Source organism: Anolis carolinensis, chromosome 4 (assembly GCF_035594765.1).
Source record: "Anolis carolinensis isolate JA03-04 chromosome 4, rAnoCar3.1.pri, whole genome shotgun sequence".
NCBI classification, from domain to species: domain Eukaryota; kingdom Metazoa; phylum Chordata; class Lepidosauria; order Squamata; family Dactyloidae; genus Anolis; species Anolis carolinensis.
In genome coordinates this window covers 47,897,779-47,912,926 of record NC_085844.1, presented here as the reverse complement: position 1 = coordinate 47,912,926, position 15,148 = coordinate 47,897,779, and the positions used below count along the sequence as shown (strand labels likewise).

Below are 15,148 nucleotides of genomic sequence, written 5' to 3'. Positions count from 1 at the left end.
TTCACTATGGGGAGCCAAAAGATTTGTTTTGTATCTGGCCTATTATTGGGGGGGGGGGAACTTCCCAGGCTTCCCTTCCCATCATTTTAGGCATTTAAGCTGTTTCTACTCTAGAGGAGAAGCGCTGCATGCAGGTGCATGCACTTTCTCTCCCAGGCCTCCATGCCACACACACTTTCCAAGGCATTTAAACGAGGTAAGTTCTTAAAGCAGTTTCTACTCTAGAGGAGAGATGCTGCAGAGAGATGTACGCACTTTCTCTCCCAGGCCTGCACCATGCCATGCACTCTTTCCAAGGCATTTTAAGCAGGCTTCTCACTTCCAGATAAGGAAGAGTCATGACCTCCTGGAGCTATCCTCCCTGGGGTACCTTTTAAAAACCCTCTTTTTTCTTGGCATGCTTCAATCCCCTTCTGCTTTGCTTTCAATGCTTCCTTAGAGCTCTTTCTACTTTCTAGTAGAAAAGAGGTAACTAAGTGGCAGTAGTTTTCAGGGAATGAGGAGTTTTTTTGTTTGCTGGGGTTAATAAAAAATTAAACTGTGATGCCGAATAGGGGAGGAGGAGCCAAGATTGCTGCCAAGTGGTCCTGTTAAGCAGGGGAACCCATGATGCATGAGCACTTGCCATTTCATGCACCTGAAGAAGCCAGATTGGCTGAAGGAAATGACTAAAACCAGATCTATGCACAAGTCTAATTACAACAAGCTATTTGTATCAAATACGTGGGCCATTATTTTCCAGCAGAAGTTTAATTCAATAACTTTGGACTTGACACTGTTTTTCTACCTTTATTTTTGCTTGTGATCTAAAGGGGACAAATGTGAGCTATATGGCAGCAGGTTCCTCCTTGTTTTCTTTTGGGAATTAAATAACATCTACAAAGTTCTGTATTGAAACTTGAATAAAACTTTATTAGTTATAGAGTTATTTGAATGATTTCATGTCTCTCAGCATCTGCTATATGCTTTTATTCCATTCAGATTAGTATTCAAGTGTTAGTCAGGTCTACAGTTGCAGAAGAATCCCACAAAGATGATTTAATGTTGCAACACTTTTCATTTGTTTACACACACACACACACACATCTCTTTGGGCTGTTGTTGTGTGCCTTCAAATTGTTTCCAACATAATGGCAATGTTGGTGAACCTATCACAGGGATTTCTTGGCAAGATAACATAACTGCCACCCCATAGCAGCAATGGTCTAAGTGAAACTGAACAATTTCAGCAATTTGGTCACTTTAACTGGTCCAGGTATACGCTAGCTCTGTGCAATAATGTTTTTACTGATTGTCATGTTTAAATTCATTGTTTTTTAATGTGGAATTTTTATTATAATGTGTATGTTATTGCCATTTTATACTTTTGATATTATGAAGAAACTGTGGCATTGAATGTTTGCCATTTATATGTATGTTAACTGCCCTGAGTCCCTTTGGGGAGAGAGGGTGGTCTAGAAATAAAGTTTTTATTATTATTATTATTATTATTATTATTATTATTATTATTATTAGATCTAAAGAGATTTGTCATTGCACTCTTTTGACTAGGGACCTCATCACTTTGAGGTCCAAATCCATGGGGCAGTGGGGGAAAACCATTGCCCCACGCCCTGCATCGCCTGCTGCACCCCTTACTTCATCCCACGAGGGGACGTTTTGACACCTGGCTTCCCCCTATTCTTCCCTATGGAACACAGGAAGCTTCCAGTGTTCCCAGGGAAGCATTCTAGCATATTGCCAGGATGATTCCTATATGAAGCCCCACCAGAACTAGTCTTAAATTTCCTGATGACATCCAGTGGGCTCTGTGGTGGAAGTGTTCTGGCAATGTGATAGGATTTTCAATCTCTCCATATAATGATGTTCTATGACTTGCCCAAGGTCACCTAATGAGTTTCCATGAGCAAGAATTCAAATCAAGAATCCTATTTCAATATTGAAACCATAACACCATGCTAGCTGTGACATACTTGTGATACCTGGATTTAAGTTTATTTTGAAATGACGCCCTACCTCCTCAGAGCTAACTAAAACAATCCCCTCTGGATATGAATCTATGAAGCATTTGGATACACACCTAATCTAATTTTCACTTCAAAAATTGAGTAATGGCGTCTGATACCACCCTACATAGTCCATAATCCAGGAAATGAAGTCCGACTGCTTACTTTGGCCACATAATGAGAAGACAGGAAAGCTGGAAGAAGATAATCTGGGGAAAATGGAAGGAAAAAGGAAGAAAGGCTAACCAAGGGCAAGATGATTGAAGTTATTGGCTTGACCTTGAAGGAGCTGGGGGTGGCGACAGGGATCTCTGGTGTGGGCTGGTCCATGAGCTCACGAAGAGTCGGAAGTGACTGAACGAATATACAATGACAAAACCTCACTGCAAGGTATGTAGAAGCCCAATGCAAATCATATTGCACATGCAATTGTACAACAGGCTTGCATCCATGCACATATAGCAGTGATCCACATAGGTTCTGCCACAATGGCATTGTATAAGAATTAAAAAAGGAACATATGTGGAGGTGTTTGGTACACACAGAAAAATGCTTTCAGAACTCATGTTAGGTGTGAATTAAATGTTTTGCCCAGGTATGCACATTGCAAACTTGCATTGGAATCCTTCAGTCAATCATTTTTTTTCGGTGTAGTCTGTGTTAAGACACGTAAGCATAAATCGTTAGGTGCCTTGCCCAGTCCTAAACAGGTTGAATTAGAAATCAAGTATGCATAACATTTCAGCCTTTCGTCCCAGTTTTTTTTTTTTTAAGAAATAGCATTCCTAGTGAGAGAAAACATCATAGACAGCAATAAGTCATTTAATTTCTTGAAACTCAAATAACATTGTATATCTATTTGTAGTGGTAATTTATTTGGTATTGATCAAAAGTGAAAGCAAAAAAAGGAAAGGAAAGGAAAGGAAAGGAAAGGAAAGGAAAGGAAAGGAAGGAAAGAATTGTACTGGGGTATTACATAAAAAATGTTTTTAAAAGGAGCAGATTAAGTGATAAAATAGCTAAGTATTTAATTACAATAATTAAATACACAATACAAACTGTAATCCTAACTTCATAATGTGCCTTACCAAGAGCTCAAGGCTAAGGACTGTTTTGAGTTCTGGTCACATTGTAGATCATGTGGGTGGCACCACAAAGATTTCAAGCTGCATTCCTAAACATACGTAATGAAAAAAAAATCCCATGGAGCTCATTAGAACTTACATACTAGTAAATGTGCTAAAGATCTTCCTGTAAATTAATTATTCACTGTTTATGTTCAATTTCATTTGCGGCTGTGGGCGAATCATTATAACTTTTATTAGTTTTAATAGTTTAAACCATAATACTAAAATTTGAGCCCTTTAAAAACTTTACTCTTGGGGGGGTCTACAGTAATTTGATGAGACACGATTCCAATAATTAGAAATGTTGTGCATGGCTTTTTATAAATAACGGGAACAATTTTCCCAGTGCAATCACAGATTCTTTGGTTGTTTGGTAAAGTTAATAACATTATACAAAGTGTATTTTCATAATGTATCAGAACTATTTTAGTTTAATGGAACACTATACAAAGGTATAGCAAATAAGAAAAATATATAGAGTATACAAAAATGTGATCTAGAAATATAAGCACTAAAATGCACAAAATCTAGAATGAATCTAACACAACAATTCAACCATCATCACACAAAAATACTATAATGTGTCCAAGCCACATAAAAATATGATACAACCAAATGATTGTTTATCTGAATCAAACAATTGAAAATATGAGGAAAAAACAGCATAAAGGTCCTGAGTTGTAAGTGTTCTAATGCTAACAAGATCAAAGTGCTATTGACCTTTCAATGGTGAAGTCACTTCTAGACCTTGGATGCCATTGAGGTGCCTAGAGATTCCTAGATAGATATCTTTTCTAGGATTTTGTTACGTCCTCCAGCACAGCTTAAGGTAACTTGTTAAGGTCCTTGTCAGACATGTTGCCAAAAATGTCTCAGATCACTGCTTTCTGCCAGCAGTCACAAAGGGGCATGGAGACCTGTCGCCCCACGCCCCATTCTGTCATGATTTGTCACCTTCCTCATCACATGGAGGGAAACCTGTTTTTAGCAGCTCAGACCATCTTTCTTTATGAAAATATGAGGAGCCTGCCATTGTTTGCAGTTGCCATTTTTTTCGGTGGCAGCAGCACTTCAGCCATGGAGCCGCTCCGGAAGTAGTTAGCCGGTGTGTGATGGGAGCCATCAGGCTCTGTGGCTGAAGGCTGAAAATACTGTCAATCAGCAGGAAAAAAGATATGTGTGAAGAGGTCTTAGGAAGTAAACTGCAGAATCAACTAGAGAAACTAGAAAATTCATAGAGAAAGCATTTTCCCCTGGGTGGGGATTAGGGGAAATGCAGATATAGGGCCTGTGGTTATAGGAGTGTTATTATACTTTTAAACCATTGAGATGCATAGCGATACATTCTTTCAGTGACATTTATACAGCTTTCCCTTAAATGTCATTTCCATATATTACTGTCTATATATGTGGCACTTATTCTAAATTTTATAATATTCATAAAACTAATGGTACAGTGGCTCATAAAATGTAGTATCCTACTGCCAATGTGGAGGCAACATAAAGTATCTCATGTTGCTGCAAAAACTCAATCGTTCCTATATCATAGAAAAGCAACAGCACCTTTTTACCTTTTATTTATTGATATAACAGAGATAAATCTCTGTCATAGAGGAACACACAAACAAAGCACTCCTGACAGATGTCAATTCGCCCTCTACTTAAAAACCCCCTGAGAAGGACACTCCACCACACAGAGAGACATTATATTCCACTTTCAAATAGCTCTTACAATAAGAACATTCTTCTTAGTGTTTAGGTGAAATCTCTTTTATTGCAACTTGAATCCATTATTTTGTGTCTTAGGCCTCATTTACACTGCATATGAGTTTACACTGGCCAGATAATGTAGTTTCAAACTGCATTGTATGGGCAGTGTAGATGAGGCCCTAGTCTCTAGAGCAGCAGAAAACAACTTTGCTCCCTCCTCAAAGTGACAGGATACAATAGGATTGTTACTTCCACGCAGTATTCTGAGAGTACAATGGTGGGTCAAGCATGATTTGGAATGCCAAAAAAGCCAGAGATGCTGGGATACCTCTTACTCTTCATCCATGTTAGAAGTGGCGAAGAGGTGTTGCATCCTTGGTGTTCACCTGACTTTGCAGGGAAATGGTACTGAAAAGTACTTTCTGGCCTCTTTCTGCAACTGTCTTCAACTAAATATTTCAGTGAACAGTTTTGAAATACAAATGAAAATGAATGTTTTTTTTTTTTTGGATACATAATTTCTGACTGAACCCCTTACTAAAAATAACAGAGCTTCAAATAGAATTGCTGCCACACTATGAAGTAGATTTATTATTGAGAATATTTCTGATGAGAAAAAAGCTTATTTGTTCTTTTTTATTTGTTTTTTTTTCATTTAATAAAAAGCATCTAATATAGGGGAATGAGATTGCATTGATTCATATATTTATGTATATGTGTGTGTGAGAGAGAGAGCAAGAATATATGTATTTAATATTCTGCCTTTCTCTCAACATGGGGCCTAAGAGATTTAAGTTTATAAAGATAATGGTGTGGAGATAATAGCATGTATTTTCTTGTTCTCATCCAAAGTAGAGTCATTTAATGAAATTGCTAGATCATACATTCATAACCGAGGAAATATAGTACATTTTCCCCTCCATAGAGGAAAAGTTTCAATATTAAAATCAAACTGAATTTGTTTCATAGTCAGATATGGAATGAAGAAATCAACAAAGAGGTGGCAAGCATCCCAGCCACGGCCACATTGAGCTGTTAGCAACTTCTGGGGAAACAAATCTTTTAATGAGAAGAGAGAATTTGTACCTGCCATTGTGCTGATTGACCTGTGAGCTGAAACTGTCATGCTGCATGCTGCGGTAGCACCTGTACATTGTTTCCCTGCCAAAGGAATGAATGGGATTCGGAAGGAGCTACCCAGGACTTAAGCACATAAAATCAGTTCAGAGATGCAGCACTTGAGGAGCTGTCCAGCATTTCAGCATCACAGCAATACGCTTGGGATTCACAGATTGCTGGTGTGCCTCCAGATCAGAGCAACCGGGAAACGATGCAGAGAAGAAAGACAGAGCCCTGGTTAGTGAGGTAAGGAAAGCATCCTAAAGATTCATTAATAAACCATTCATGCTAGATTGTGTGCGATAAATAGTACATGTATGCTTCAGAGAGCAAGAAGAGCAGGCAATTTGCATGTACATGGAAATGAGTTTCCTTTAGGTTTTTTTAGTCACAGAAGCATGTGGGATTTTTAAAAATGGTTTTCATTTTGTCCATACAATATTATACACACTGCAAAGAAACACAATGCTTTTTAATATGAGAAGGAAGAAACTTTTGTGGTTTAAAATAACATTGTATATATATCTGTTGACAATTCTGAGCTAAGTTGAAAACATTTTGAAATTTATTCATATTTAAAATGTATTTGTCTTAGGGCACCTGGACAGTAGGAGTGGTCTGAAGTGGAAAGATTAAAAGGAAGCACAGAGCAAGCAACTGACTGTGTGATGGTTTAAATAAAAGAAAAAGGGAGTGCTATGCAAAATAACTTTCATGAAAATCAACTTATTCCAGTTAGCTGGAAGGATATAGAATCTGAATGCAATCTCTGATGCAAGGCGTTTCAAATGGATTGCTCTCATATACAAGGTTTTACTAAAGGTCTGAAACTATTAAAGTGACCTATTAAATATCATTTATCAGAGGAAAGTAAGCCTTGTCACTTGTGACAATGGATAATTTTTCATCTCAACCTGAACTGAATGCTTCCTGCACTGATGTGGATATTGGTTGCCACAGAAGAGGACATCCTTGGAACAATGTGTCAGACCCACAACTGATTCCTAATTTCTATATTGCTGTGCCGATCATCTACTCTGTGATCTGTGCTGTAGGACTCACGGGAAACTCTGCTGTCATTTATGTTATCTTAAAGGCTCCCAAGATGAAGACAGTCACCAACATTTTCATCCTAAACCTGGCAATTGCTGATGAGCTCTTCACTTTGGTGCTTCCTATTAACATTGCAGATTATCTACTGCTTCAATGGCCCTTTGGCGAATTCATGTGCAAACTGATTATCTCCATTGACCAGTACAACACTTTTTCAAGCATTTATTTTCTGACCATCATGAGCATTGATCGATATTTGGTGGTGGTGGCTACTGTCAAATCAAAGAAAATGTCTTATCGCACCTATAGAGCTGCCAAAACAGTGAGCCTGTGCACCTGGGTTTTAGTCACAATCATTATCTTGCCATTTAGTATCTTTGCTAAAATACATACTGAAGAGGGGCGCTCCCAGTGTGTCTTTGTTTTCCCAAGCCCTGAGAGTTTCTGGTGGAAAGTGAGTCGTCTCTACACCCTGGTCTTGGGTTTTGCCATCCCTGTATCTACCATTTGCATCCTGTACAGCACCATGCTCTACAAGCTAAGACACATGCACCTCTGCAGCAATGCCAAAGCCTTGGACAAAGCAAAAAAGAAAGTGACAATAATGGTGCTGGTTATTTTGGGAGTTTGCCTGTTCTGCTGGACTCCCTATCACCTCAGCACTGTAGTCGCCCTCACTACCGATATCCCCCAAACGTCTCTCATTGTTGGAATCTCTTATTTTATCACCACCCTGAGTTATGCTAATAGTTGTCTCAATCCATTCCTTTATGCCTTTTTAGATGATACATTCCGGAAGAGTTTTCGAAAGTTGGTTGAATGTGGAACTTCCCAATAAAATCCCAATTTGTTTATATTATTTTTTTGGAAGAGTTAACGGACTTCAAAGTAACTTCTATGAAACACACTTAAATGGGAGAATCTGTGATCGTGAACCAAGTCTCTGCTCAGTAACAAGAACTGTATGGCCCATTTATTTATTTATTTATTTGCAGTATTTATATTCCGCCCTTCTCACCCCGAAGGGGACTCAGGGCGGATTACAATCAACACATATATGGCAAACATTCAATGCCAACAGACAAACAACATACAGTATAGACAGACACAAAGGCATTTAACATTTTTCCAGCTTCACGATTCCGGCCACAGGGGGAGTTGTTGCTTCACCGTCCACTAGTGGCTGTACTTCCTCATTCCTTTCCTCATGTTTTGCTGGCAGTTTTATGGTGTTGTAAATTAGTTAAATTAGCTTCCCACATAAAGCGTACCTAAATTTCCCTACTTGACAGATGCAACTGTCTTTCGGGGCTGCATAGGTCAACAGCAAGCCGGGCTATTTAGTGGTCGGGGGCTTAACCCAACCCGGGCTTCGAACTCATGACATCTCAGTCAGTAGTGATTTATTGCATCTGGTTACTAGCCAGCTGTGCCACAGCCCCGCCCTCATCATGAAATTTTCATTTCATTTCATCATGAAATGTTCCTGACTTGATGGAGAAGCTTACTGATTCACCAGTATATGTTGTCTATGCATTCTTTATTTCCTTTCTCCTTTTTCTCTCCCTTCCATTCCTTCTCTCTTCTTCCATTTTCTTTTGTACTTATACTTCTATTCATTATAGGTTCCCATCATTTTAATGTGATTTGCAATATGGTTTTTGGAATGTGAAAAAAGTAAAATGCTGGACAGTATTAATTGAAAATTAAATTTATTTGATGTTTTGGATGTTTTGTAAAGCCAAATAAAGTTATGCAAAATGCATTTGCATAATATATCTGAATTATGCTAGTTTAATGGATCATTATACTGAAATATAGAAGGCCTAACAAAAAAATATAGATTATAGAAAAAATGTAGAAATAGACACTAGAAATGCATCATCTCTAAAAAAAATTACACAATATAACCCAGAAACACAAGGTCACAACATGAAAGTACCATAATGTATCCATGCCACACATCACATTAAAAATATGATACAATCAAATGAATTTTGGATCTCAAAGAACTGAAAAATATGAAGAAAAAAACAGCAAAAAAAACCTGAGTTATAAGTGTTCTAATGATAACAAGACTAAAGTGCTACTCAACTTTCAGCTGCTAAGTCACAGAGTTTGTACAAAAATGCCTCCTTTCTGAAACTCTGACACATACAAATGCAGAACATACAAAGTGCCAGCTTCCTTAGTCTGTGAGGAACAAGGCTAGCTATCACTTTGCTTGTCAGTTACTGAAAGGTATATTTTACACCCCTGAGAGATTCAGGTTGAAATGTATTTGGTTGTTTCATGTTTTTAGTGAAGTTTGGATAGAATGTGCTATGTTATTGCTCAGCACAGTATTTTAGATATAATACTTTTTAATATCTATATTTCTATATTTAAAAAAAGTTTAGATTATTAAATTTTGTACACATGTGTATTGTCCATGTATTTGGCATCCCAAATTTCTGTTTTATGTTAAGATTTTGTTCTTTGTTTGATTGATTGGGTTGCTAGTTTTATATCTGCATTTTGGACAACTTGATGCATTACCTTCCTCCCATCAAATTTTATCAAAAATTTATTGTACATATGGTAAATAATATGTTGTTATCAAAAAGTGATATGTTCTTCAATGGCAGAGAGACTTTTTTTTCAGTTGAGGGTTGTATTTACTGAAGACATCCGAAGAAATAACAGTAGTCATAATAGTGGTGGGCAGAACCAGAAAGAAAAGTTTTCCATCTCAATCTTGCTCTCTTTTGGGTTCTCCTCACTCAACATCCATCGGGCTTCTAAAGAAAAGAGGGATTTGTTTATTTGGGACATTTCTATACCATCTTTCTAGGAAGGCCTAAGGTGGTTTACAGCAGCATTTACACACAATATAAAAATAACCATCAAATAAAAGTCTGTAAAATAAATCCCAAAGGCAATTGAATGTATTGTTTTTAAAGAGCTTTCAAATTTCAGCCTAGAGTTATTCATTCTCCGGTATTAAATTCTATGGAGCATTATCAAGTCTAGAAACACATGGTAGTAATTCTCCTCCTCCTCTTCCATCTCTTCTTCCTTCTTGTTACTATTATTGGGGGGGGACGGGACCTGCAATTACTACTTTTTACAGATAATCTGAATACAGATTATATTAGAGGAAAGCCTCTGCTAAATTATCTTTAATATGACGGTCATTTTCACTTCCAATTACATTTTATGTTCTGGTGATATCAATGGCCACAACTTTAAAAGCAACAATAATTGGCTCTGATAAGATTTAAATATTCAAAATTCCATTCCAAGCAGTTTCTTTCTGAAATAGCCAAGAAAGGATAGGCAAACACATTTCTGTTATGCATGAAGCAATAAGTTTTGTGAGCCCTCTTCAGTAGGAAGAGAGAATTTCAGGCTAAGTGCACTATTCCTTATTTTAAAACCCAGAGCAGCTTTTAATGCTTTCATTAGATGGAGTTTGTCATAAGGCTTACTCAAGAATTGATGTCTGCCACTTAAGCAATGTGTATCAGAAAATAGGTTTGATGAACACCTAGAAATACAGTAGAGTCTCACTTATCCAACATAAACGGGCTGGCAGAACGTTGGATAAGCGAATATGTTGGATAATAAGGAGAGATTAAGGAAAAGCCTATTAAACATTAAATTAGGTTATGATTTTACAAATTAAGCACCAAAACATCATGTTATACAACAAATTTTACAGAAAAAGTAGTTCAATACACAGTAATGCTATGTAGTAATTACTGTATTTACGTATTTAGCACCAAAATATCATGATGTATTGAAAACATTGACTACAAAAATGTGTTGGATAATCCAGAGCGTTGGATAAGCGAGTGTTGGATAAGTGAGACTCTACTGTAATGCTTTATGTACAGAATACCTTGCCAAATACAGTGGACTGATTTCCTTCAACACGTGTGCCAGGTACTATAACTTTAATTATTCCATTAATTGCTTTTTCAAGGCCTCAGCATATAGGTTCCCAGCCCCACATATTCATGTAGAGATTAAAAGGAATTTTGATAGTGTAAAGATTCTTTTTAAAAGGCACATCCTGACTGATGGAAAAGCCCCAAATTTAATTCCTTTTTGATTTTGTACTGGGTTAAAATAAACTGACCTGGGGACCTGGTATAAAGAATTCTGATAGTACAGGGAACTGACAGAAAACATTATAAGATAAACAAAACATATATGGCTCTCCAAAATAAAATAATAAGAACAACATTTGGACTTCCTATCACCTCCCTTGCTCAGGTGACCTTAAACTGGCTAAATGCATTTACTTGGGCTATATTCACAGTGTTTCATTGTTTTTTGTTCCAAAGCATTAACTTTTTGATAAAATGAAATTGAAAACAATTAGGGAAAATATACAGGTGTGTTCAGAAAACAAATTTACATAGTTAAACATTTTAATCTTCCTTGTCAGAAGACTCAATGTCTCTATCATTACTGTCAATATCTGATGTGCTGACCTCAGCACTGCTTATGGCAGATATTCTTTCCTCCCCATTACTCTCCCTCAGTTCATCTTCTGATCCATCCTGTGCATTAGAAATGCCAGTTTTTAAAAGCTTTTTACAACAATTTCATCTGGGATAAAGAGTCAACTCTTAATGACCCATGTGCACATCAGGTCTAAGGACAGGTGCTTCACATTTCTAGCAAGTGTCCAATTGGTCATCATTGCTCATCATCTACTCATTATACAAACGGCACAAGTGGTCTTTAAAGGCTTGCTCACTGATACATCCAGTGGCTGCAAGTTAGAGGTTAGGTATTCCACACCAGGAATACTGTGTCACACTTGGAATACTGTGTCCAATTCTGGGCACCACAATTGAAGGGAGATGTTGATAAGCTGGAAGGTGTCTAGAGGAGGGTGACTAAAATGATCAAGGATCTGGAGAACAAGCTCTACGAGGAGTGGCTGAAAGAGCTGCATATGTTTAGCATGCAAAAGAGAAGGCTGAGAGAAGACATGATAGCCATGTATAAATATGTGAGGGGAAGTCATAGGGAGGAGAGAGCAAGCTTGTTTTCTGCTGCCCTGGAGACTAGGACGCGGAACAATGGCTTTAAGCTACAGGAAAGGAGATTCCATCTGAACATTAGGAAGAACTTCCTCACTGTGAGAGCTGTTCGGCACTGGAAATCTCTGCCCCGAAGTGTGGTGGAGGCTCCTTCTTTGGAGGTTTTTAAGCAGAAGCTGGATGGCCATCTGTCGGGGCTGCTTTGAATGCGAATTTCTGCTTTTCAGCAGCGGGTGGAACTGGATGGCCCATGAGGTCTCTTCCAACTCTATGATTCTATGATTCTATAAGCCACCAACAATCACTAACTCTTGTGTCTTATTGTCACAGAGAAGTTGCTTCACTTCCTTGACAATGTGATTTTGGAAACTGTCCAAAACTACAAGAGCTTTCTGTTTCCTACGTGCATCTGCTCTTCTGTTTCACACAGTTTTAATCCAATCCACCATGATTTCTAAGTTCATCCAACTCTTTGTCTGCACTCATACATGAATTCCCCAGGGAAACTGTACTCCCTTAGGCATTGTTTTCCTCTTTAAGGTGGTAACTTCCTTTCATCAGCTGTAATGGCAAGCATTATGGTGCACCATAGTCTGTCATGACCACTGATTCTCATGGTGATGCTGAATGAACCTTTTGGTGAAATTTAGTGGTGTTGCATGGCATATCAAAGAACTCAGCAGTCTGATCAGCATTAACTATTTAAGAAGATGGGTATGGCATTTCTTTATTTATTATTTATTTATTTACAGCATTTATATTCCGCCCTTCTCACCCCGAAGGGGACTCAGGGCGGATCACATTACACATATAGGCAAATATTCAATGCTTTTTAACATAGAACAAAGACAAGACAAACATGGCTCCGAGCGGGCCTCGAACTCATGACCTCCTGGTCAGAGTGATTCATTGCAGTGATTCGTTGCAGCTGCTCTGCAGCCTGCGCCACAGCCCGAGCATTGTGCATATGTAAGACAAATTGTTGAAAGCTTGCCAGCTTCTTGGTGTAACCAGATGGCAGCTTTTGGTACAGAATAATTCTCTTTCACACAGATAGGTTGTGTTGTCACATGAACCTCATAACCCAACCATGACTTCCCTTAAACTGAGTGGCGGAAATGTTGTGTTTGCTTTCATCTGCAACATCTCATAAGATACACTGCAGTCATAAATTGCACGACATCTCCCGTACATACACAAACACTTCCTCATCAATTTGTGGAAACCTGCCTGTTTTGGGACCTCTAAATGCAAACCAAGTAAGGATAGTGTTCTGTAGCTTGTATTTCACTTTCCAGTCAGGTACCAACTTCTCATTTACAGAAAACTGTCACCCTACAGCTCTGCTTTCATGCTCCTCAGCAAAAGGAATTACTCTCAGCTTAAACCGTGCTGATTACCTTTTGTATTTGTCCCTATTCATGGTCAGCACACAGTGTGGAAGAAGGCAGCTTCCATGATGTAAACACTCTAGTGTTCCCTCCACATGTTTTTCCGTCCCATCCCAAACAGTTTAACTGCTTGCTGCCCCCATTAACAAGATCACATCATTGGCTCTCCCAAAGACTCACCACCCACTGATTTGCCCAAAGACCTACCAGCCCATTTCACTCACTTGCCCATCCCCTCAACCACCCATCTGTCCAAAGACCCACCTTCTCACTTCACTCACTAACTCACTCACTCACTCACTCACTCACTCACTAATCCACTTTCCCATCCACTCACTCACTTGTCTATGCACTCACTTACTCACTCACACACCCATCCACTCGCACACCCCAAAAATTGAGGTGGAACTATTATGCAGTGGTGACTATTATGTGATGAAATACAGTATAATAGTTTGACACTATATTAACTGCCTTGGTTCAATGCTGCAGATTTCTGGGATTTGTAGTTTTGATAGCTATGTATTCTTTTCTGTCAGATAGAGCTCCGGTGGCACAATAAATTAGAAACCCCAGGATTCTACTACACCATGCTGGCTCCTAACAGGAAGTAGCTAATCTCAAATTAGTTAATCCCATAATATTACATTTGTCAACTTGGTGGACCTAACTATCTGAAGTTTGCAGTACAGTCCCTGAAGGACTCGCATTACAATATCAGTTGCTAGAGAATAACCAGACACGAGTTATTATCTTCATGTCCTGATCATCAGCCACATGTATCAAATTTCCCACTGGGGAAACAGAGTACTGTGCTTGATAAACCTTCAGTCAGACCCAGAAGCTCTCTGTGCAAGTTAGAACTCTTCAGTGTTCTTGAATCTGCAAGACTCTTTGAATGTCTTTGTGATTTCCTTGCATGTATGCATCATAACATGATTTGATTTTGTCTTTACACCATGAATCCTTCCACACTGCACAGAATTAGTGCTACAAATCCATTTTCACTACCTTGATTCCATTTTGTGAAATGCAGGGATTTGCAGTTTAGGAGGTAGCATTCTAAATTCTTAGGCTTGACTTCTTCACTGAACTATCAATACCAGGATTCCATAGAATGCAGTCATGGCAGCTGAAATAAAATCACAGTGTTATAATCGGGTGATATGAAAGGGCACCCTGAATATTCTTAGCTAATTATTGTTTCGGGGGGGGGGGGGGGTGTGCTCTGATCTTCAATTTGTGTGAAATAGAGAGCTATCCCAAACTGTGAAGGCAAGCTTTGCTCTTCATTTCTTCATTCAGAAATGAGAAAACAAACTGAGGGAGAAATATACTTGTTTGTGTGCATAGCAAAGTATAGCCTGAACTAAACCACAGAACTCCAACTCTAATAACTGTAACTCAGTAAAAACATCATGGCCTGTGGACATTTATAGTAGCTGTAGCTTTTTTCTTTTCTTTTTTTTCGTGTCAGGAGCAACCGGAGTTGCTTCTGGAGTGAGAGAATTGGCCGTCTGCAAGGACGTTGCCCAGTAGCTATAGCTGAACGTTTAGCTGAACGTTTAGGTTATGGAAGTAGAATGGCACAAGTGCTGCCCTTGCACATGGAGGTCTAGATATGCATGGGCATTTTGCAATGCATTTGGTCACACCTGTGGTGTCTTTTCTCATTTGCTCAACACAGCCATTAAATAGCTCAG

At 38.5% G+C, this 15,148-nt stretch overlaps 1 protein-coding gene across 1 annotated transcript; it reads left to right on the top strand.

Annotated features, from left to right (window-relative positions):
* The first annotated feature begins 5,768 nt into the window (after positions 1 to 5,768).
* On the top strand, positions 5,769 to 10,017 carry npbwr1 (neuropeptides B and W receptor 1). The gene is made up of 2 exons (XM_003224320.4): positions 5,769 to 6,208; positions 6,558 to 10,017. Exon 2 carries the CDS (start codon positions 6,855 to 6,857, stop codon positions 7,851 to 7,853), a length of 999 nt encoding a protein of 332 aa, XP_003224368.1. The 5' UTR covers positions 5,769 to 6,208; positions 6,558 to 6,854; the 3' UTR covers positions 7,854 to 10,017.
* Positions 10,018 to 15,148: the final 5,131 nt, after the last annotated feature.

What these genes read in the sequence shown, in the direction of transcription:
- npbwr1 (XM_003224320.4), top strand. Translation starts at nt 6,855, where the DNA reads ATGGATAATTTTTCATCTCAACCTGAACTGAATGCTTCCTGCACTGAT.